This window comes from Liolophura sinensis, chromosome 9, assembly GCF_032854445.1.
Source record: "Liolophura sinensis isolate JHLJ2023 chromosome 9, CUHK_Ljap_v2, whole genome shotgun sequence".
NCBI lineage: Eukaryota > Metazoa > Mollusca > Polyplacophora > Chitonida > Chitonidae > Liolophura > Liolophura sinensis.
This window is the reverse complement of record NC_088303.1, coordinates 34871997-34894105: the sequence shown is the minus strand read 5'-3', so window position 1 is coordinate 34894105 and position 22109 is coordinate 34871997. Positions and strand designations below refer to the sequence as shown.

Sequence of the window (22109 nt, the reverse complement as noted above, 5' to 3'; positions counted from 1 at the left end):
TTAGATGTATATATGGCTAAAATCAATTATTATGCAGCAGGTGTGGGCCTACTTATGCATTTATTTGATTGCGTCATACTGTAGAATTTTTGTATTACATATGTGCGGCCATGTTTATGGGTGAAGGGAACCGTATAATGCCCGGAGTATACTACTGGACTTTGCGAATATCTAACGACCCACCTGACCTAAATCTTCAGCCAAGGCAGCAAGAGTTGGGTTTTCGGTCAAGAGTCTGACTATCGCAACTGTTACACTAAAAGTAAATATCACTCCAGTACTAACCTTGATCTGATCTGACACAAAGCGTTTAAGATCAAAGCTTTTATAGGCCAGGACAACAAGTGCGCTCCACACATGTGCAGTTGATAATGATACACCGGTTGTTGTTTGTCATAAACAGGGTCAAATAATACAGTCCCCCAATAATCTTTTTTTTATAAATAATAACTCCAAACCTTTGAGTGGAAATTTATGTCATACAAAATGTTACGTTCTGAGCCAATCATGTTTCTCCGATTTTCGCCCTTCCTTAACACATGCAGTTCATATCTGATGAAGTGAATTTGATTGATCAGTTCGATGACTCTGACATCCGGTTAGTCACAAGTAACTCGCGGGCGAAAATAATCGCTCAAATTACTTTCAAATATAATCATTTATTCACAGTAACTTAAATCGACATATCTACATGTACTTCTGCCATAGTTTTAAAATATTGAGGAAACTCTAGCCCCAGATTTCCTATCTGAAGCAGTTGCCATAACAGTTTGTCACGGCATTTGAGACAAAGACATCACTGGTCAAATATGTCTTCCTGGCAATGTTTGCACTAACGCATTTCCCTACCCTTTCCGTGGGTCGTTTTACAGTAATCACAACGTCGATCGGTTCTTTCAAGGGCCGATGTAATGCTAAAAATGACCCGTGTTCAAAGTAACACGCTGCATCGCCATCCTCGATCTATTTGGCATGGCCACTTAGCTACATAGGTTTATAAATTGATCGCTCTCTGGCGTTGGGTTAGGACTATCCCGACATTTTTTCACATCCAACATCAGAGCAGTCTATGAGGGATCCTTTTCGTACCATCGTCCTAAAAGATTCACGGAAATTACAGGTCGTAACAGGCCGTCTGCTCTCAGCGTTTGTAAGTTTCTGTCATAAAACCAACCACTAGAGACCAGGGCCAGCCCCCGCTTTTCGTCCATGACAAGGATTTCAGGAGCAATGTACGAGGTATTAAACTGTCCTCTTAGCTGTATGTGGCTGAAATATGTGCTTGATTCTTGAACCACTTCTCCACAACTGCTGCCTGTGGAGTTCGCACATTTCAACAAGGTGCACACTTGAAAGTAATAAGATTTCTTATCGGAATGTAAGCCATCAAACGCCCCCAACGCAAAGTACGCATTGCCGGAAGTCGCCATTTCGTAGTCAAGGTAACAACACGCCGCACCTGAGCAAACGTTCAAATTTCCGCTCGAACCCTTTAGCCAAACAAAGTTGTATAAATCGTGGAAAACTATCGACTGGAAATATTCGCACAGTGAATTATAATCACAGCTTCTAGTTTGATCAAATTCATAACAGTGGTGCGAAGAATTAGAAAGGATGATCTTCGAAATTTTATGATCAGACAGATAAGGTTGTCTGAGAAATGGCGTTGGAATCGTTGCCAACAGTAGCCTCCCGTTATGCGATGTGTCATCTCGGTAAAACGCTGCATCTCCTACAGGGGTGAAAATTCCACTTCCGCCAAACCGTAAACTTGGCAGATGTATGTTTGCGGAGAGCAAGTTAACCTGCATCATCACTGCAAAAGCTGAATGATATTCTATGGCCGCTAACAGTGGCAAAGCGTCCATCCAGGCAGTTGGGAATAACACAGTGTCAACATTGTGCTTCTCAATGAGGTCTACACTCGGAGAGCGGAACAGAATGTCAAAACAAGTGAACAAGCCGAATCGACCGAAATGCGTGTCGAAAAAAATCTCCTCGGCAATAGTAGGCTGGTCAAACTGGGGCTCATCAAATAAATTATACTTATGATATCTAGCCACCAATGTCCCTTCAGGAGAGTAAACCACATCAGTATTGTACTGGTAACGCCCATCATCCGGGCACCTCGGGTCCGCAGTCTTGTTGCAGAACTTACGGTCACCGATATTGGCCACGATGTAAATGCTGTTGTTCTTAGCCATGCAGCTAAGGCGCCATTGGACGTCCGTATTAGGATACTTGTGAGGTTCTTCACAAGGGTTCCAAGTTTCCTTCTGTGGGTCTGGAATGTATTCTAGGAAAGGTTCTATCTTCCGCCGGGTCATCACCATTCCATAAACCCCATCCTCTGGAAAAACAATGATGTCTGCACCCTGAAACAAGATCAAGGTAGCGTCACTTTTATCGGATAAACTAAACTCTGTGGGAGAGCAATGATATCTGCACCCTGGAACAACATCAGTTTAGTGTCACCACAATGCTAAAACACCGTCCGGTGGGAAAACATTGGTATCCGCACCCTGAAACAAGATCAGTTTAGTGTCACCACAATGCTAAAACGCCGTCCGGTGGAAAAACGATGGTATCCGCACCCTGAATCAAGATCAGTTTAGTGTCACCACGATGCTAAAACGCCGTCCGGTGGAAAAACAATGGTATCCGCACCCTGAAACAAGATCAGTTTAGTGTCAACACAATGTTAAAACGCCGCCCGGTGGAAAAACAGTGGTATCCGCACCCTGAAACAAGATCGACGTAGCGTTGTCATCATGCTGTACACTGTATTTTCGGGAATAATAATGATGTATACGCTCTATGACAAGATAAAGGCGGTGTCATCTCCATTCTTTAAACACCATCCTCTGGAAACTCGATGACCCCTTGAAACAATGCTAAAACTGTGTCATCATCAATCATGTTATAAACGCCAAACTCTGGAACAACCATCTTACAAGACCAACGCAGTGTCATCACAGTACTGAAAATGTTGTCCTCTAGAAACACAATCATGTCTTTTCCGTGAAACAATGTGCATGTGAGATTTATTTTTTCTGTATAATAAAATACATAACGTTAATTCCAAATTGGTTAACATGTTGGCTGCAAAATGTTTAAAGGACCTGGTATGGTAAGGCGGGGAATCGGCCCCAGTGCACGAAACTGTGCTCTTCAAGATGCGAAACTGACAATATAGTTGAGACTACAGCTGCTAACACACTCGTAAGGCTGCTTCTTTTTTCAGTTCTGTTTTACTCTCATTTTCCTGTTATGTGGCAAGCATGCGACTTATAAAGCTCCAAACATAATCTGACCAATGTATAGATCATAAAATCGAAAAATGCTAGCCTGCTCCAGTAACACTGAAATTTTTTTCTTTTCGCATTAGACACCGTGGAGTCTGGAAAAATCAATGTACCACAAATGTAACTTTCTGAAAAATGCTTGAGTACGCAGTTATGTACCAATCAATTAAATACATGTGTTCAAATAAATGTGTTCGTGCATAGTTAGTGTATCTCTGTCTGTCCACAGGTAATTTATACCTGCCTATCCTCCCTGGCTGTATCATGAGGTACTATTGCACTCGTGTTCATCCTTCTTTTCTCCTTGAGATAGGATTCACCACCAGTATGTCTGCAATAACACGCGTAACTATCCTACTGGATGAACATCTCCACACCTACACCTATATCCATCTTTAACTTCTACTAACATGCCCGGCAATCTAAGGATCCATGATACACTGTGATTTAGCTGTCTTTTAGTACTATGCATTGCACTTTTATGTCATTTGTGTACTCTTATTGTCCACTTTCAGCCTTCGAGATTGTGTTCTATATTTGTCGACTATTTCCTTGTTTCCGAGATATCAATCGAAAGGCCATCAGTATTGTCTTGGTGAAATTATCTACATTTGACGAGTCAATCAGCGGCATAATTGTTTACCTCCCTGTCACCAGTCAAACACTTCTTTACTGAGGCCCTTGTGAGTGTTATCACCTGAGCCTGAGGTGTTTGATCGCGGTTATATACCTGGTAAGCGGTTTCATAACAGACCGAGGTCCGTTCCCAAAGTCGATTTATTTATTATACTCCTTCACTCGAAAACCATGCCGATTACACCCGTCAACAAAGTATATGATCATTCTGTTCATTAGTTTGCAACTAACACGCCAACAATAAACCGTTTTGAGAACAACATTTAGTTTATCAGCCAAATATCTCCCGATGGCCTTCAGTGGATATCTCACTGTAAGTGCTAGATTAAAGGCAATGTTATTGGTTTAACGTGTGGAAATCAATGAGGATGCAATACGAATGATCTCTATTGCAAATCAGCTTCCGCTAATTACCTGTAAAGATGCTGATGCCACTTGGTCCTCGTAAATGTCCAAATTTGTCCACATAGCCTTCAGCGCCGCCTGTCGGGAATAGAACGGTAACAAAGGAAGAACAACGGCGTGTTCATAAACGGCGGCTTTGAAGAATGGCCGGCTTACAGTATCAGCTCTCTGTGTCACGCCGTTGGTAAGACCAGGTCGTTGATAGTTTCTTCTAACAGTACTTCGTTGGGTGGAGTACAGCCTGGTACCCTGTGATGTCCACGCCTGTGCCACTACCACGATAATGCTCACCACTATAAACGTTTTGCCCATTTTTTTGTCCAGTACAGATTCCCTCTGATGTGTCGTTCAAAAACAACAACACTAGTCCAAATGACAGTGTAAGGATGTAGTTGCACTTGTGTGGAAAAGTTAACCCTATCGTGAGAAAGACGGTTCACATTTCCGATCAATCTGTGGACTGTGGACTGTATTTTTGCATGCGCTGCAAATATAATCAGATCGATCTGTGCACTGTGGACTGTATTTTTGCATGCGCTGTCATCAGGTGATTGCACACGTACTTTACCTCTTATATCTCATTCCTGGCCTGCCGTACGTCCATTCCATATTAAACCTTCACAATATGAAAAAATAAAGCCATACGTATACATATTGCTGTTTGCTGGTATTTAAAACTGGCAGCACGATATACTTAAGAGGTCGGATTTCACCGGTAACGTCATTTGCCAACTGTATCACACTGTCGTTGTTGGCCTGGTTTTACTCTGTGTCCCGTAATCTTTTATATTATATACAGTATAAACCACACACACCTCTGGCACAAACACGTAGAGCAAGACGCTGTGAATATTCAGCTATTTATAAACATACAAATGTAAGATTCCCATACACACAGTGTACTCAGTGTACAATAGCCGAATGCACGGTGCACATGTACTTACCTGTTACGCAATATCATGGGTGAGAATTAAATCGGCGACACATGTTTTGGCGGTGAAAGGTACTGGTACTGTAGGAACAGAGGGGTATAACAGCTTGTTAAGTAATAGGCCTACAACATAGAGCCCAGGGATACGGCAGGTGCAATTGAATTAATGATTTTATCTTAATGCAGGTATAACAGACACTTTCATATAGTGTAATATAGTGTGGCAAAAATCATATGTCTATAATCTGACCGTGGGCTAAGAGTATGTGCGGGTCCTTAAACCTGTAACGCCGTGGGGTCAAATGCTGCACAACGCACTACATACATAGATAAGTCAGTATATAGGTAAAGAGACACAGAGCTAAAAATGAGGTCGTGGAGACCACATTCCAAGATTTCAGTGTTACTTGTATAGCTTTAAACAAACAAGACACACATAACACAAAACGAGCCCACGTAAGCAAAGGAAGCATATCTAATGGCTGTCACGATGTGATTGTAACACTGATGAAGTGGCGTAAAACCAGCCCGTAATCGTTCACTCATATCTACCGGTAAGCACATATCTAACGGTAAGCTCATATCTAAAGGTAAGCTCATAGCTAAAGGTAGGCTAGCTATTGCAACTCAGTCCTATATGAATACCGTTACAAACTGTAACAATGAATACCTCGTGGTAGGAAAGTCATTTGTGCGTTTGTGATCAATTGTGTCCGTAATTCAGAATAATCAGATGAATTCTCTAGATGAATGTAATTCCTGATCTAGGTTTTAAATGCCGAATACCATATACGATATACAGTTGTTCATGTAGCCTTCTACAAGTCTTAAGCAACCATGAGTATAGAGTTTCTTTTACCACCACCTCTGTTCCAGAGCGCGGCCATTTAATGTCATATGGGTGCATGGTACTTAACTGATTTGGTCGTCCTGGAATCGTGGTCTTACTAAACAGACGGAGCAGCTTTATAAGAATCCAGATAAAATAGTCCCACACGCATGCGTTACCCGTATACAGAATGCATTAAACAGGATCTTATCAGCGTAGAAAAGCAATAAAACTTGACCTAGATAATTAGACAAAAACCTTTCAAACGCCTTAGACATAAAGCCAGCCTCGTATCGTTCAGTGACACAGCAAGTCTTGACAGGCTACCACCAGACCAGAGAGAGACCCACCCTCTACCCAATCCATTGTCATTATAATTTTACCATTAATGTATTTCATTAATGTTTTTATCAAGATGATTGCATCGCTTGTTTGTCTTTTGTGTCTTAAATTTATACATATTGACTGGACATTTTTTAAGATAAAAGAAAAAACGACTTGTATTTAGATTTAAATGATTTTCACCTCTATCATAGGCTCTGCTATATTTTGCATGATACATACTTCCACAGAGACAGATCCCATAAATATGACAATCCACGGAAATCCCCACCTCACACAAACACCAGTGTTTTATCTGCATATTTCAAACAGGAATACTGGCCCAGCGTTTTTTATTTTAACCTTATTTTGATAAATAAGTTCTTCTACGTTCATTTTACATGTCTGTTCCATAGATCCAGTTAATATAAAAGTATATGCTGAAAAGACTGAAAACAGCCTTCTCTTCATAAGGCCATTGACTACAGTAATATCCACAGGCATTTAGCATTATACTTCATGAAGCAATCGTTCTTTTGCGTTCACTGAATCCAGTTTATTCCTTATGGTAATTTCAACACTTACAGTCAGCAAAGTCGGTTCCACCAACATGTGTGAACATGGCTTTCGGGTCAAAATGGCGTGATGGTTAGAGCGCGTGCTTCGGAAAAAGTAGATCCGGGGCTCATTTCCAAATCGAGTCATAACTTGAGTAACCTTGGAACTGACCTGATGCTTCCATAATAATCCGGGCTATATGCGCACGTTACCATTCCAATGTTCCTTCTGCATTACAATGCAATGAATGACACCTATATATTCAATGGCGCCACTAATGTCGTTATGATCGAGATTGGGCGTCTCAGCCCTCCAGTTTCCTATAGAACGTCATGTACTCTTCTTCAGGGGGCTGATATTGCTTAACGATGCCGTATTCACCACTGGACAACATCCGTATGTAGTCACGCGTGCTTGGTTTGGATAACTCTCTCTGTAAATTTGCTGAAGAAAAAAGGAACCAGGATATATTGAGCGATAAACTTTTGAATGCCGGCGTCCTTACATAATATTCGGTAATAGTAGGCCACAGCAACAATAACCTTCACAAAGGCAATAACTGTTAGAATTATAATGTTTGAAAGAAGAGACTGAGACTATTGTAAAAAAAAACAGCAAGGGCCGTTAACGAAACGGTTTATGCAGATAATCCGTTTCACAAACCGCACGACCAAGGTAACTACCATGCCAACATAACACCTAAAACACCTTACGGCTGCTAGTGCTTTCGTGACAATCAGCCATCGACGACAACCGTCGGGTCGCTTGCGCCGTTGCACAGGTGGAACTTACGGCAGTTACTTGCCAAAGATCGGTGGTTTACCCCGAACATTCCGGTTTCCCCCACCCCATAAAAATGACCACCATTGTACATGTATATGTAGACCATTTTGAGTATGCCGTTGAAAACAATCAAATAAATGAATTACACTATCTATAACACAGTTAATGATGATTACGCGCTTTTGTGAAAAATGTCATATGTTATTTATGAAGTTAGCATGTTATAGTTACGTGAAAGCCACGCCAGGCTCACCTTGAGATTGATTTCCTTCTTCCCAACTTAAATTTCAGAACACAGATGTACTGGTGTATTTACAAGTCTGGAACGCGATCTTTCTGAATGTTTTGTCCCCAAAATGTTGTACGGCATGTACACAGGTTTCACTTCATCTTTAAGATCATAATTTTTTGAGGAAATGCAGCCGAGTGCAGCCCTGTAATTCTGTCCAGTAATTCGAATTTGCGTGATCTGGAAGTTTGTAAGCGCCAGTTACTTTTGAGTTATTTGTGTATGGCCTTATACGTTCTTTGTTCCTGACAAACAACACGGTGATATGCAAAATTACTTCAGGACTAAATGAAGCCTAATTTTGGACAAGTTCAAGACAGCGTTTCAAGGTAAAACGTCTAAGCCCCATGATCCAGTTTTTCAAAAATGTGTGAAGGCTTTTTCACATTATTAACTTCAGTCCAGACTAAAGTGTCATGTACTTTGTAAAACCTAGCTTAACTTTAAAACACTTTTGAACACCTGGCCCGGATGGGTAAATAAAACGATTTAGAAAGGTTAACTGCTCTCGTATCTGTGACAATTCTTAAGTATGGCGTAATATATACAGAGATACATGGCCCCGGGATACATTACGTGTAAGTAACGCTGCGTTCACTATATGACGACCGGGTTCTATTACTCTACTACCACGGTACTTACGTGTAAGTACTCTAAGCTGCGCGTCACGCTACGTTATCTATGACAACCAGGTTCCGTTACTATAAGCAGCGTGTCACCACGGTAGTTACGAGTAAGTAACGTTATAGGTTAGTTTTATGTAACTAGCTCTGTCCTGAAATATCTCGGTCCCATACCTATAAGAGACTCCGTGGATCCAGCGCTCGGACCCTCGTGGTCGTCTGGCAGATACTCGTCAGGTAACATAGACTTGTCAATGTACTCGTACAAGGACATCAGGTGACTGTGGTTAAATATCTGCAGTAGGCATGCAAATATCAAACGAAATCATTGAAACTATAAACCATAAACCATGTGCTAAATGTAGTTTTGAAAAATTCTTATTTATTATTATTATTTATTTGTTGGTTTACTTGGCATTTTATTTATGTCAAAAATGCTGATTAGTGATTAAAGGGGTGACTTATTTGGATGGATGAGTGCGTGACTGGATGAGTGGCTGGATGGATGAGAGACTGGATGGATGAGTGCGTGAACGGATGAGTGACTGGATGGCTGAGTGACTGGATGAATGAGTGACTGGATGGATGTGTGACTGGATGGATGAGTGACTGGATGGATGAATGACTGGGTGGATGAGTGGTTTGATGGTTCACTGGTTCGATGGATGAGTGACTGGATGGATGAGTGACTGGATGGGTGAGTGACTGGATGGATGAGTGACTGGATGGATGAGTGGTTCGATGGATGAGTGACTGAATGGATGAGTGGTTTGATGGATGACTGGTTCGATGGATGAGTGACTGGATGTATGAGTGACTGGATGGATGAGTGGTTTGATGGATGATTGAATGAATGGATGAGTGACTGGATGGATGAGTGACTGAACGGATGAGTGACTGGATGGATGAGTGGTTTGATGGATGACTGGTTCGATGGATGAGTGATTGAAATGGATGAGTGGTTTGATGGATAACTGGTTCGATGGATGAGTGACTGGATGGATGAGTGACTGGATGAATAATTGACTGAATGGATGAGTGACTGGATGGATGAATGACTGGATGGATGAGTGACTGGATGGATGAGTGGTTTGATGGATGACTGGTTTGATGGATGACTGATTCGATGGATGAGTGACAGGATGGATGAGTGACTGGATGGATGAGTGACTGGATGGATGATTGACTGAATGGATGAGGGACTGGATGGATGAGTGACTGAACCGGTGAGTGGTTTGATGGATGAGTGACTGGATGGATGAGTGGTTTGATAGATGACTGGTTCGATGGATGAGTGACTGGATGGATGAGTGACTGGATGGATGAGTGGTTTGATGAATGACTGGTTCGATGGATGCGTGACTGGATGGATGAGTGACGGGATGAATGAGTGACTGGATGGATGAGTGACTGGAAGGATGAATGACTGGATGGATGAGTGGTTTGATGGATGACTGGTTCGATGGATGAGTGACTGGGTGGATGAGTGACTGGATGGATGACTGCCTGGATGGATGAATGACTGGATGGATGAGTGGTTTAATGGATGACTGGTTCGATGGATGAGTGACTGGGTGGATGAGTGACTGGATGGATGAGTGGTTTGATGGATGACTGGTTCGATGGATGAGATGGATGAGTGACTGGATTGAGGATTGACTGGATGGATGAGTGACTGAATGGATGAGTGACTGGATGGATGAGTGACTGAATGGATGAGTGGTTTGATGGATGACTGGCTCGATGGATGAGATGGATGAGTGACTGGATTGAGGATTGACTGGATGGATGAGTGACTGAATGGATGAGTGACTGGATGGATGAGTGACTGAATGGATGAGTGACTGGATGGATGGGTGACTGGATGGATGAGTGACTGGATGGATGAGTGACTGAATGGATGAGTGACTGGATGGGTGAGTGACTGGATGGATGAGTGACTGGATGGATGAAAGGTTTGATAGATGACTGGTTCGATGGATGAGTGACTGGATGGATGAGTGGTTTGATGGATGACTGGTTCGATGGATGAGTGACTGGATGGATGAGGGACTGGATGGATGATTGACTGAATGGATGAGTGACTGGATGGATGAGTGACTGAATGGATGAGTGACTGGATGGATGAGTGACTGGATGGATGAGTGGTTTGATGGATGACTGGTTCGATGGATGCGTGACTGGATGGATGAGTGACTGGATGGATGAGTGACGGGATGAATGAGTGACTGGATGGATGAGTGACTGGAAGGATGAATGACTGGATGGATGAGTGGTTTGATGGATGACTGGTTCGATGGATGAGTGACTGGATGGATGAGTGACTGGATGGGTGAATGACTGGATGGATGAGTGGTTTGATGGATGACTGGTTCGATGGATGACTGGTTCGATGGATGAGTGACTGGATGGATGAGTGGTTTGATGGATGACTGGTTCGATGGATGCGTGACTGGATGGATGAGTGACTGGATGGATGATTGACTGGATGGATGAGTGACTGAATGGATGCGTGACTGGATGGATGCTTGACTGGATGGATGAGTGACTGGATGGATGGGTGACTGGATGGATGACTGGTTCGATGGATGACTGACTGGATGGATGAGTGGTTTAATGGATGACTGGTTCGATAGATGAGTGACTGGATGGATGAGTGACTGGATGGATGAGTGAATGGATGGATGATTGACTGGATGGATGAGTGACTGGATGGATGAGTGACTGGATGGATGAGTGACTGGATGGATGACTGGTTCGATGGATGACTGGTTCGATGGATGAGTGACTGGATGGATGAGGGACTGGATGGATGATTGACTGAATGGATGAGTGACTGGATGGATGAGTGACTGGATGGATGACTGGTTCGATGGATGACTGGTTCGATGGATGAGTGACTGGATGGGTACAGAAACAGACATAAGGATTGAACATGGCTCTATCATGTACGTGTAATTGACATGCGATATACTAAGAGAATTAATTACCGATGCATAGCCTAAGTATTTTCTTTTGGGATATATATATATATATATATATATATATATATATATATATATATATATATATATATATATATATATATATATATATATATATGGGCCTACATTGTATTTTAACATGTAAGACGCATACTCGTTTCTGAATCTTCTCGGGCAGAAATGGTCTAGCCAGCGTAAACGCTAACTCTCCAAACTTGCCCATGTTGTAGTGGTGGATTTCTTTAACTCGGATTGGGTATACTTTCTGTAATGGATAATAAAAAATTACTGTTACACGTCGACAACATGAAAGTGGTCACACAAAAATATCCTATCAAACCATGAATTACGTACACTGTACGCATACGTCACAGACCCTTGACTTTATTATGAGGCAGTTTACCATTGTCTGTATCAAGAAGCATTGTAATTTTATTCGTAGCACACATTCCCTGAATTAATGCAGCCAAATACTTCATTTCTTAATTTATATGGTATGTAATAAAGCACTATACCTGTGTTATATTTAATCGTACTTATTGTGTTAAAAAATTCTTGAATGAAAAATAATGTTTTTAACGATCTATAATTTGAAAAAAAACTAAATTTTAAGTTTTCTTGTCGTGTCCTAAACGACGGTCTACTTTGTCTCATTGATACCTACTGACCAAATTGCGGCATTTTGTCGGGTATTTCCGGCCCCGTTGAAATTGTTATGACGCAGACTAAAATCCGTGAAGTCCGTCACCGACACAAATCCATTAACCTGGACGTTTTCGTCTCGTAACAGATAGTCCGCCACAGAAAACGCGGCCTTAAACGTATCGTCAGCTGAGTAGTTTTTTCCTGAAGTGTTGATTCTACCTAAAACAGGAACTAATCAATGGAGATCTCAACTTAGATTGCTTAAACAATCAGTATATGAATCTTGAAATGGTCATATATGTACTTCTGTCCTGAGTCAAACAGAGCCGTGCGTACCTCGTTGTTTGTTCCCGGAAGAACGAAGATCATAGGGAATTAGAGCACTTTACAAGCTTACAGAGACACAGTTACACTTCCCTGGCCGTCAAAACAGAAGCGTGTGCCCCTCCTTGTCTCTTCCCGGAAGAACCAGAAGGGCCTTATAACCAATGCACAAATACAACACCTTACAAACAGATACACAGTTTCCTTACCTGGCCGTTCAGACTGAACCGTGGATCCTTTATTGTCTCTTCCGGGAAAACGCAGGAGAGCTCTGTGACAATAGAGCAGCTTTCAGAGACTCAGTTCAACTTACCTGGCGGTGCAAACAGAAGCGTGCGCCCCTCCTTGTCTCTTCCCGGAAGAAGCAGAGGGGCTTTATAAACCATCGGACAATACATCTTACTAACAGGGGCAAAATTCACCTTACCTGACCTTCCAAACAGTCCCGTGCGTCCCTCTTTGTGTCTTCCAGGCATTCTAAATAGAGGTGTACCTATACTGCCTCTGCTGAAATTACATCTCTAATACACTTGGGCGCCATACTTTTTACAACAGCGACGTCAAAATCCAGCGCTCGTGCATTACTTTCCCTTATCTGAGATGACTTTCGCCTTACGTAAACAGCTGCACGCGATGACGAACGTACCGAACTGTTGAGCAGTGCGCTATTTACAAGCTTCGTGGGTATTTTTATTATCTCCGTTCGTGCTGAAGCTGAACCATGGCAATTAAAATATATTTCCACAATTTCCACTTGATTTTGCATCACAGAATTCACAGGGGATACAATAATAGTTATCGTGAGTTCTTCACTGTGTTCTAGACGCTGGATGGCCCAAGGCAAAAAGCTGATATACAAGACTTTTACCATACCCAGTCGATAAGACTGCAATATCTCTTTTCTCACATGCCGCACCAAGAGCGGTGACAAGCTTTACCTTTAACTCTATAGAAACACTACCGCTGGCCTTGGCATACGCGATTACTCCTTCGAACTCTCTTTTCATGCCGTCTTTCGTGGACATCGCCATGTTGAATACTTAATATTCATAGCTAATAATATTAATATTAATAGCTAATACGTGAGTAAATAGTTCATTTTATTTTGGATGTGTTTGATTAATTCAGATGCAGGTGCTTGATTTAATACCACTGACACAGATTTAGACTCAATGAATCTATCAACAATTATCTTCAAAAGGGGGGGGGGGGATAACTGCGCTGTTAGCACCCAAATATAAACGAGCCTTGTCTCGGTACCGTAACATCACGTAGAAAGGCGCGTGATCTCGAGTGTCTTCCAGAAAGAACCAGAAGGACAGTGTAAACCAACTGAAAACGCAATATCTTACAAGCAGAGTCCCAGTTCACTTTACCTGGCCGTCCAAACAGAACCGTGCGTCCTTCTCTGTCTCTTCCGGGAAGAACCAGAAGGGCTCTGTAAACCAAAGGACAACCCAACATCTCTCAGAACTTCTACATGTGTGTGTCATCTGTGCACGTTTTAAAATTACAATATCGCTGTACGGTTTATGTTTGTGAATATACAGATATGTAAAAATACGCAGAGTAGTCTTCTGATGAAATATGAAATGGAGAAAAAAATCGATTCATTTATTGTCAGACACAGTTTCGGATTTGTCACTGCTGTCTTGTCATATGTTTCGCTTAGGTTGGTAATCACATTGCTTTGACATTTCAATGTTACCGTATACAAGTCATACCAGCTCTTGTGTGGTCTCTGTATAAAGTGTCCGTTTCTCTTAGTTTGAGAAAATGCATGGGTTAAACACAATATGGTTGAGTGTGTGTTAAAATTGTGGCCAGATATCGTCAAATTTCGTCGTCACATAACCAAATTATGTTGAAAGCAAAGTTACACCTTAAAGCATAATCATATAGCTACCCCATAAAATGTCATCGATAACGGAATACTGTATATAATTTTTTTCCATTTCATCATATTGTCCATCTATTGACTTCTTTTTACATGGCATCGGTTTATTGGCGACAAACCGATCTGTGGGACGTTGCTGTTGTTTTGGTTGGTGACTTCATGTTCTTGGTGTGCAATTTTGAAATGCGTATGCCTCCCACCTTCTGTCCGCATATCGATCATTTGTGTTTTTTTTTGTTTTTTGTTTTGTTGTTTTTTTTTTTTTGTTTTGTTTTTTGTTTTGTTTTTTTTTCATACACGGGCTGACAACATAAATACTAAATGTAACAGAAAAAGAAATACATTTCACATCTATTTCCTTACCCTTCGCCGATCACATTTTGGATGAGGTCTCCAGCCGGGTCTACGTCTTTGAACCAACCAGGACGCTCCATTCGTGCTGTCCAATAGTCTACAAGTGCTTTCCGTGCCATCACTTGGCTAAATTTGCGCATGCGCAGAAAGGACATCAAAAAGTTGGCATCTGTTAACAAAACATGAACACATGTTTTTTGTAATGGACTTTCTATGAATACAAACAGCCAAGAGTTAGTTTTTTGAATCACATATTGACTTTATCGTATACTAGTATGCCTACAATAATTGTAAGCATCGAAAGTAGGACTTAACGTGGCAATTCACCCGTCTTCTTCCAAAACAAGTTTAATGTTCATCATTGTTGACGAATCATGTTGCTCAATAAGACTGCATACTGGAGACTTTAGATTTTAAAGTTAATCAAAATCAGTTGAGAATATTATCCTTGTATTTGTACATATAATACAAATTCTAACATAAAAATCACTTTAATCTGTCCGAAAAACCAGCACAATCACTTTAAAAGTATGTGAAAACAGACTGTAATTAAGTTGGCATAGTTCTATAATCCATGCATTCGTTAAAAATTTATAATTAAAGGGAGATTGTAAGAACAAATCGCACCAGTGGGTGTATGAAGCCAGGCCTTCTGTTTGCCTATCCACTCGCGAAAGGCCTGCAGCGCCGCCAGCCGATCAACGGGATCTTCCCGCAATTCATCGATGGCCTTGGACAGCGTGAAGTCATCCATGTTACTCACATAGTCAGTGTTTCCGAGGGATGTCTGGGCCATGCTTGGTAAGGTTGTGCAAATTTCGTGTGAACGAGAGAGTGAACTATCTGACGCCTGTGAGGAATAGACAACACCGCAAGACAAACAAATGTGTTAAGCTTCTTGGAGTGTGCAGTGAAAAGACATTGATTTGTTTATATGACTGATGTTTTAAGCCCTACTCAAGGATAATTCAGTTATTCGGCGGAGGCCAGAATTGTGGTGAGACAAAACAGAGGAGTGATATTTTTGCGCATGAACAATTGAGACTAACCAACAGTTGAGACAGACTACAGTAGTAGTTCGTCAGCACGAACTGGTTGATTACCGCAGTGTTGGCTACACATGTACATGTATACCGTTTTCCAGTTGTACCATGTTGCAAATAAGATAATGCATCTCTGAACAAGTTCGTAACCCATCAATTACATATCAGTCACAGCCACAATCAAGCAGTTAGATAGCTGATACCAGACTGTAATCAATTGGTAACCATTCACTATTGTAACGAATCCGTCTTTAAACATTGTACTATATTTTCTTTATTCTTTCTGAGTCATTGTCTGGCCTACATTTCCCATTTGTTTACATTACAGCCTGCACTGTAATTCAGTCGAGCGTTATTAAGGCTTAGGTGTTTATGGGTTTAATGTCATTGTACATAGGTACACATTCTGGAAATATGTATTGGTGTTGTAAACATGTTTACGATGAAGCCATCCAGAATTTTCTTTCACGTCAGTCTATAAATATGAGCGACGGGGTTGTGAAGCTCACAGTCATTTATTCCATTCCACTTGTGGGCAGTCATTCATTCAAATCCACTTGAGATCAGCCATATTTACTATCATTCACTGTGAAGGATATTGCTGGGTTTGGAGATATCGGCTTTCACGTCATTCGACATTCATACTCCATTTTTTGTACGCAGCACTTTGTGAGCTTTGTTTCGCCACTTGCTACTTTTTGGAGACGTTATTTTGGCGCTTGTATCGCCCATTGTCTCTTTGTGCCATGAGGTACATTTCATCCCTGTTTACCCTGAAAGTGACTTTGTGTATATTTCCGAGGAAACATATATCACCTGCTCGGCATCATGGACATTAATGTCAAACCGTCCGCCCTGAAAAGTTACACATTATTGGACTGACATCTGTAGATTAAGGACTCCATCTTAATTGTGGATTCTGTATTTACTGACTCTCCTTTGGAATCCGGAATATTCCATCCGGGTTTGGACGCTGTATATATATATATATATATATATATATATATATAAATATAACAGGATTATTTTTTTCCTATATAAATTCTCCTCATTTCTTCAAATATATATATATATATATATATATATATATATATATATATATATATATATATATATATATTTGAAGAAATAGAGAAAGATCCCCTGATGGAGGAGAATTTATATAGGAAAAAAATAATAAAACGACTTCTTAACTACATCCTGTTATATTCCAACTGCAGTTTCAAACTTCATATTAATTTCAAGGAATAGGAATATGAATGTCCACAGAGGTCTTTATATAGGATATGTTTTACAAGTAACTAAGGAACATGTTGCGTACATGTCTTAACAGGCAGTAGTTTAGTTACATGGCATAATACATGGATAAAGTGTTGCTGGGAACAAGGTGCTTGCACTGCTGCCATGATGTTACTTAATGATTGTCTCGACGTCTGCGATCGTATTTATTGTGATAAGTGAGTAAAGTTCTGCCAGTGTCACTCTGATGCAAACGGTATTCACCATCAAGACTTCAGTGAGCATTGCGCTTCTACTAAGTTCACTCAGCCGATGAGTGAGAGACGTTCAGTAGGAACCCATTAGGGGGCGTGCCCCCAGCCATCTACAGGATGCCTGTCCGAAAAATCTGAAGTAGGCGAAATGAGACTCATAAAGGTGTGAAAGTAGGCGAAATGAGGCTAAACCGGTCGTACATGTATAAAGCTGTTAAGTAGCGAACAATAGATTACCTAAGAGTGTCTATCCGCAGGGCGACAAGTGAGGATGCGTCTTTATTAACATCGAACGGATGACCCTGCGGATAATCTGTGACATAATATTTGTACATATACAGTGAGTAATATATATATAATGAGTAAAAAAATGAACTGGTTTGACAAAATTAATCAACATAAACCATACAAGCAGGTGGTATATCATGATATTATTAGGTACGATATTAGGGCCGATGATTACCATTGAGACATGGGTTGTATTTATTTATGAAGAAAGTTTCTTTTACATCTAAGGTGGCTTGATTTCAGTTTAATACTTTATAAAATGGAAAGACTTTAAAGGAGGGAGTCAATGACAATGCGCATGAGCGTATGTGCTTACTGACTAGAAGATAACAATATTCTTCGTTGTTGATATGTTGTCGATGTAGCGTCAATCTGGAACGGAAATCTTAGGTCTGGCTAGTATATTGTTTGCCACATCCCATGCAAGCAAGTGCATATACAACATTTTTACAGTGCAGCACATGTCAAATTTTACATTAAACAAAGAATCTTCTCTCTCAAACTGAAAGCTTGATCTATCTAACATGTGTATGCATGCTCCACATCTAGGTGAATTGCATTTAGAGACCGATGGCGTCAGATTTTTCTGAAAAGTGAGCGCGAGCTAACATTTTTTTTGAGGCTTGGAGCCAGTTGTTTGCCATTAATGACCTCAGATTTGGCTAGAACATCTTTCATCCTGTCACTGTTTTTTTAGAACTGGTAAGGTATTCACAATGAGTGGGAAGATGTTGTTACTATTGGGATTATGTGTGAAACAGATGGAATTATCTTCTCGTCAGGTTTTTTATGTGAGGGTTCCCTCAGTTCAGTCATTGAATGACCCTGAGCGGTCCTAATTCCTTTGTCAGTTAATCCTTCCGGGTAACCCATGCTGCGTTGAGATGATTTAAGTTCTATTAATCTTTCATTTTGTTTCGATTTTACGTTTACTATTGTACAGATTCTTCTGGCAAGGGAATATGGGATATTTTCCCGAGTATGACGCGGTTGATTCGAACTAAATTGAAGATAGAGTTGTGTGTCCGTGGGTTTTCGATAAATATCAGTTGATCAGTTGAGTCCCCTCTTTCAAGACAAGTATGTCTAAAAAGGGTATTGACTTAGAATATACTTCCATTGTGAAGGATATTTGGGGATGAAGGTTATTGAGGCTATCAAAGAGAAGATTATGTATTAAAATTAGGACTTGACTTCACCCCAACGCCACCAGCTAACACTGAAGATCTGTAGACAGACATACGTGAGTTTAGCAGACAACTACGAATGAGTGAATTAATGCATATGGTTGACTAACCGAGAGTAAGAACTGATAAAGACGGTGGACGTAAACAGAGCCGGATACAACGGAACACAAGAAACGTACCCGAAACGACACAAACAAGTCGGGCGAAACCGGTTAGGTTAAGCAACAGGGCCCCGCCTGGTATTAACGATAACGTGAGTGACGAATCTCTTGCTTAAAACCCATCCACTTTCAGGCCACGCACCAGTGACGACGATAACCTGGAAACATTTTTAGATAATTTGCAAAAGATTCCCCTCAAATCTACATCAAAAGCCATGTCAAATTTATCATCTGCACAGAAGTCAGCTCTGGATAATTTTGGATCAAATCCTAACATTATTATAACAGAAGCAGACAAAGGTAAAGCTGTCGTTGTTATGGACAAGTCATTTTATAAAGCAAAACTTATGGAATCAATCATAGGAATAGAACATTGTTTAGGTAGACTCCACCCACATAGACCTGAACACCGTGACATAAGAAATTAATGCAATATTTAACATGAATTAATTACTAAAGAAGTAAAAAAAAATTGTGAATACGCAACCTATGGAGCAACTATAGAGTGAGTGAGTGAGTGCTTGGGGTTTAACGTCGTACTCAACAATTTTTCAGTCATATGACGACGAAGGAATCTTTAGGGTGCATGTACGTGTAATGTGCCTTCTTGTAGCAGGACGGATTTCCACCGCTCTTTTATTTAGTGCTGCTTCACTGAGACGACTTACCGAAGGCAAGTAAGCCGCCCCGCCCGAGCCATTATACTGATACGGGTCAACCAGTCGTTGCACTATCCCCTTCATGCTGAACGCCAAGCGAGGAAGTTACAACTTCCTCTTTTAAAGTCTTAGGTGTGACTCGATCAAGGATTGATCCTGGATCTACCGGTCCCGAAGCGGACGCTCTACCAACTGTGCTATCGAGCAACTATAGAAGTGTACCATGCTATGTACACATGTGCATAGAGAAAGGCGATGATGTAGGTGCAGGATTTGTGGCGTATCATGACTACCATGCAGGCCTAATGCCATGACATTTCTGCGAGTCTAACTTGCGATTATTCATTACACCTTAAGTCGTTAACATTGCCTTACCTGCACAAATAGGTCGCTAAGCTGCTGTTCTACTTCTTGTGGGAGCCTTTTGTATGGTTTGTTTCCACACGCATTTCGTGGCCCACCTATATAGTCATCCGCTAGTGCCTAGAGTCCACTCACGCACTGTGTAACTGTGTCTGTACACCGTACTCGAAACGCTCTATTAACCCAAACATAACCTGGATATCATATGAAAAGCACTCAGGCTTCACTGCATTTGGAATTTATTTATTTCATTGTATAGTCTTGTAGTCTCGCAAGAATATTTCACTTATATAACGACGGTCAGTGCACGCTTGCAGGGCGCTGTTTTAGCGTTACGTGCACACAATTACCATGGTAAACAGCGCCGTGTGCATAACGTCATCCTGGCAGTTATATGATCTTAACGTTGCATCTAGAAGTCACGTGTTCTTAACCTTGAGAGGGCTTCGAGCGAGTGAAGAGGCACCGCAGGCATTGCGCCATCACAGCAGCCACGAGATCTTCATGTTAAGAGAGCTTCGTGCAAGTGAAACGAGCATTGTATGCATTGTGTCGCCATAGTAATCACGAGATCTTCATGTCAAGAGAGCTTCGTGCAGGTGTAGGCATTGCGTCGCCATAGCAGTCACGTGATCCGAAAGTTAGGTCTCCTGCTGTCAGGAGCTTTATACAAAACATACTTTATACAAAACATATACCCAATGATAAAAGGCTTAAAATAATCGTCATTAAAGTGAAAGACAGCACCTGACTAATGTTAATGTCCACTGAAAAACTACCGTTCAAAGTATCTTAAACCGGCATTAATTTTTTTTTTTTTTTTTAGATTTTTTTCGGCCCAGTAAAGGTTTGGTAAAACTTCAACAGCTTCAACACATCTGCACTGAACTGCTGATACAGCGGGCCTACTAATCATTTACAAGGAACTCCAGCGACCATGTTTAAGTAGCCTAGCCGCAGATGCACGGCCAAGGTATTCCTGATTCAGGTCGTAGCCTCCAGAGGGGTTGTGCTGGTGATTTGACCCCCTATTAAATATTTACAAAATTATAATAGGATTGTTGTACTAGTAAATTCATGCTCAATTCTGAAACAAGTGAAACTAACTCTAAGCAAAACTGAGGCTGATTCAGACATTCGATTGTCGCTGGATTTTATGCTTCAATTTTGTAGTGGTGGCTTCTAAGATGAAAGCAGTGTTGATTTAGTTATCGCGAACGCTAGAGAAAGCACCTCAGCTTGAACACGGCGTTGCAATGATTTTGCTGTATTTTATAAAACAATAAAAAAAAACAGAAAAAATATCCCTTGCATGCGAGAAAGAAGAAGGAGCAAAATTTAAATTATTCAGTTGTAAAAAATTCAGAGAAAAAAAATTATATCATAAGATTTAAATAATTTTAAGCTTTATCCGGTGAGATGCGGTTGTCTCATTCCCATAAACTTTCGGCATCCCTAATGAATTTTACACTAACTCTGATATTTGTTCGTTAGAAACTGCTAAACGCTAAACTCTAAAATGAACAACAATAAAAATGTAAATCAACTGTTTTTATGTCTGTGGTGGTCCGTAAATGATACAGACCTGCCCACAACACTTTGCGAAATGGCCTTTCGGCTACGCGTAAGTAAATCGTTGTAAACGATCTCAAAATGATGTCTTATGCAGTAGTTCTGTGTTATCACATGCCACTTTATTAAGTGAATGTGTAAAGGTTGCGTGAAAGCTTAAGTCGCTCAGTTTGATAGCAACCTGTTTGAAAAAAAATGTGGAGAAAGTTCTCAAGATAGCTGCCTCGACTCATATCAGCAATTTGTGAGGTATGTTTACTTTGTTCTACGTGTTATTTGGTGAAATCTCATTAAAATGATAAAGTATGATTCTTTTTAGACCACTTTAGTATCCTGCTTCCGATTGAAATATGTTTTTGCCAGGTATCGTCTTGTCCTTTAGACACTGAGTATATACAACATATATAAAACCATTAAGATTAATCTAATTATGTTCTAAGACAATGGCATGGACTAAAA

At 40.8% G+C, this 22109-nt stretch overlaps 2 protein-coding genes across 2 annotated transcripts; both read right to left on the bottom strand.

Moving 5' to 3' along the window:
* Positions 1-354: 354 nt before the first annotated feature.
* On the bottom strand, positions 355-5146 carry LOC135475185 (pantetheinase-like). The gene is made up of 2 exons (XM_064754976.1): positions 4356-5146; positions 355-2375 (listed from the first exon to the last, which is right to left on the bottom strand). Exons 1-2 carry the CDS (start codon positions 4656-4658, stop codon positions 1068-1070), a joined length of 1611 nt encoding a protein of 536 aa, XP_064611046.1. The 5' UTR covers positions 4659-5146; the 3' UTR covers positions 355-1067.
* Positions 5147-6557: 1411 nt separating this feature from the next.
* Positions 6558-15832, bottom strand: LOC135475507 (alpha-tocopherol transfer protein-like). Its single transcript, XM_064755435.1, has 7 exons — positions 15512-15832; positions 14894-15053; positions 14010-14071; positions 12329-12528; positions 11819-11929; positions 8855-8975; positions 6558-7429 (listed from the first exon to the last, which is right to left on the bottom strand). The coding sequence occupies exons 1-7, from the start codon at positions 15678-15680 to the stop codon at positions 7290-7292; spliced, it is 963 nt and encodes a 320-aa protein (XP_064611505.1). The 5' UTR covers positions 15681-15832; the 3' UTR covers positions 6558-7289.
* Positions 15833-22109: the final 6277 nt, after the last annotated feature.